The sequence below is a fragment of the Atta colombica genome, unplaced genomic scaffold (genome assembly GCF_001594045.1).
Source record: "Atta colombica isolate Treedump-2 unplaced genomic scaffold, Acol1.0 scaffold112, whole genome shotgun sequence".
Lineage (NCBI taxonomy): Eukaryota > Metazoa > Arthropoda > Insecta > Hymenoptera > Formicidae > Atta > Atta colombica.
Window position 1 is genome coordinate 505,778 of NW_017259198.1, and position 1,501 is coordinate 507,278.

Here is a 1,501-nt window from a genome sequence, read left to right on the forward strand (position 1 = left end):
GAATTGCTAAGAAGGGCTACGAACCAAGACAAAACATTTTGTTTTGGCTCGTAGCCTTTCTTAGCACAATTTTTTTTATTTAAACTCAATAATTTTGCAGACAAAATCGATCCGGAAAAAATTCTTTTGAGTTTTCCTTACTGGTATTTATGATTTTTTTTATATTAAGAATTGTTTCGATTATTAAAAGTATAGGCTTATATTTTTAAGAGATTTAATATTATGTTATATATATATATATGTTTTTCGAAATGTGTATCTAGTGAAAGATGTCCATATACAGTGAACGAGATTTTCAGAATGATATGAAAACGACATAATTTATAAAAAATGAGTTAAATTATTTCTATTCAGAATTTAATTTACTATTCTTTTTTTATATTTTGTAATATTAAAAAAATAAAAATATTTCATTCGATTTACATATTTTAGCAATAACCCGTCTAGATCAATTCAATGTGTTATAGAAGATATGGATTGCATACAAAACACATATAATCAGATAAAAAAACATAAGACTGAAACTATTGTTTTTATTCCCGGATATCAACGAAATATAAAAATTGTACCTAGCTATCATGACATCATTTCAGGTATCAATAATAATAAATTGTTCTTACATACATGTAGCATCATTTAATAATTATTTAATTAAGCAATATATGTAAATAAAAAATATTTTATTATTCTACTCTAAGTCAAACACAAAAAATAAAAGATTTTCTTAATCTTATTCACATTACACAAAAGATTACATAAATTTATGCTAATTCTATTTGTCTCACATGAATGTATCATAATTCTCGAAATGAAAAATAAGTATTTTTTTCCCTTCTGCGAAAATGATAACTATGAATAATTTTTTGCTTTTTACAGTTAAAAATCGAATGTAGAATAGTAAAATGTTCATAATACTCTTTATTTTATATATTATTTACATATCTAAATCTTAATTAAAAGACAAAAAGAAAATAAAAAGTTCAATATGTTTAAACTATTCTTTCTTTTCTAATATTAAACACGGGTTTTTAATCTTTAATTTTTTACGTTTTAATTTTTAATTCTTCTTCTAATTTTAAAATCAGATTGTATATCGTTTTCAGTTTATTTCAAATGTTTATTGCATTATCATTTGAAAAAACATATATAGTTATATATGATGTACAAATGTATATGAATATTAATAATCAGTGTATTGAATTTGGATCCATGGATTTACTAAATGATTCTGCGATCTTCGATCGATCATTCCTGGGGAAATTTTTCATAATTTATCATAATTTACTACACTGAAAAAAAAATATTGTCAATTTTAATAAATATTTAATTGAATACTGTCAAATATTTATTAAATATAAAGATATATTTATTTGATACAAGAAATGTTAATTTGATTTAACGATCATTTTTTTATTGAAAACAAATATTTACTTACGATAAGTAAATGTTTAATTGGCAGTATTGAACTAAATATTTATTAAAATTAACTATATTTTTTCTC

At 21.4% G+C, this 1,501-nt stretch overlaps 1 protein-coding gene across 1 annotated transcript in view; it reads left to right on the top strand.

The window, feature by feature from the left end:
• LOC108694031 (pancreatic triacylglycerol lipase-like) overlaps window positions 1-1,501 on the top strand; it is a 5,261-nt gene that overhangs the window by 564 nt on the left and 3,196 nt on the right. The window contains exons 2-3 of the mRNA XM_018203279.1: window positions 101-143; window positions 433-593. Of these exons, the coding sequence (XP_018058768.1) occupies window positions 101-143; window positions 433-593 (204 nt within the window). The remainder of the gene's footprint in view (window positions 1-100; window positions 144-432; window positions 594-1,501) is intronic.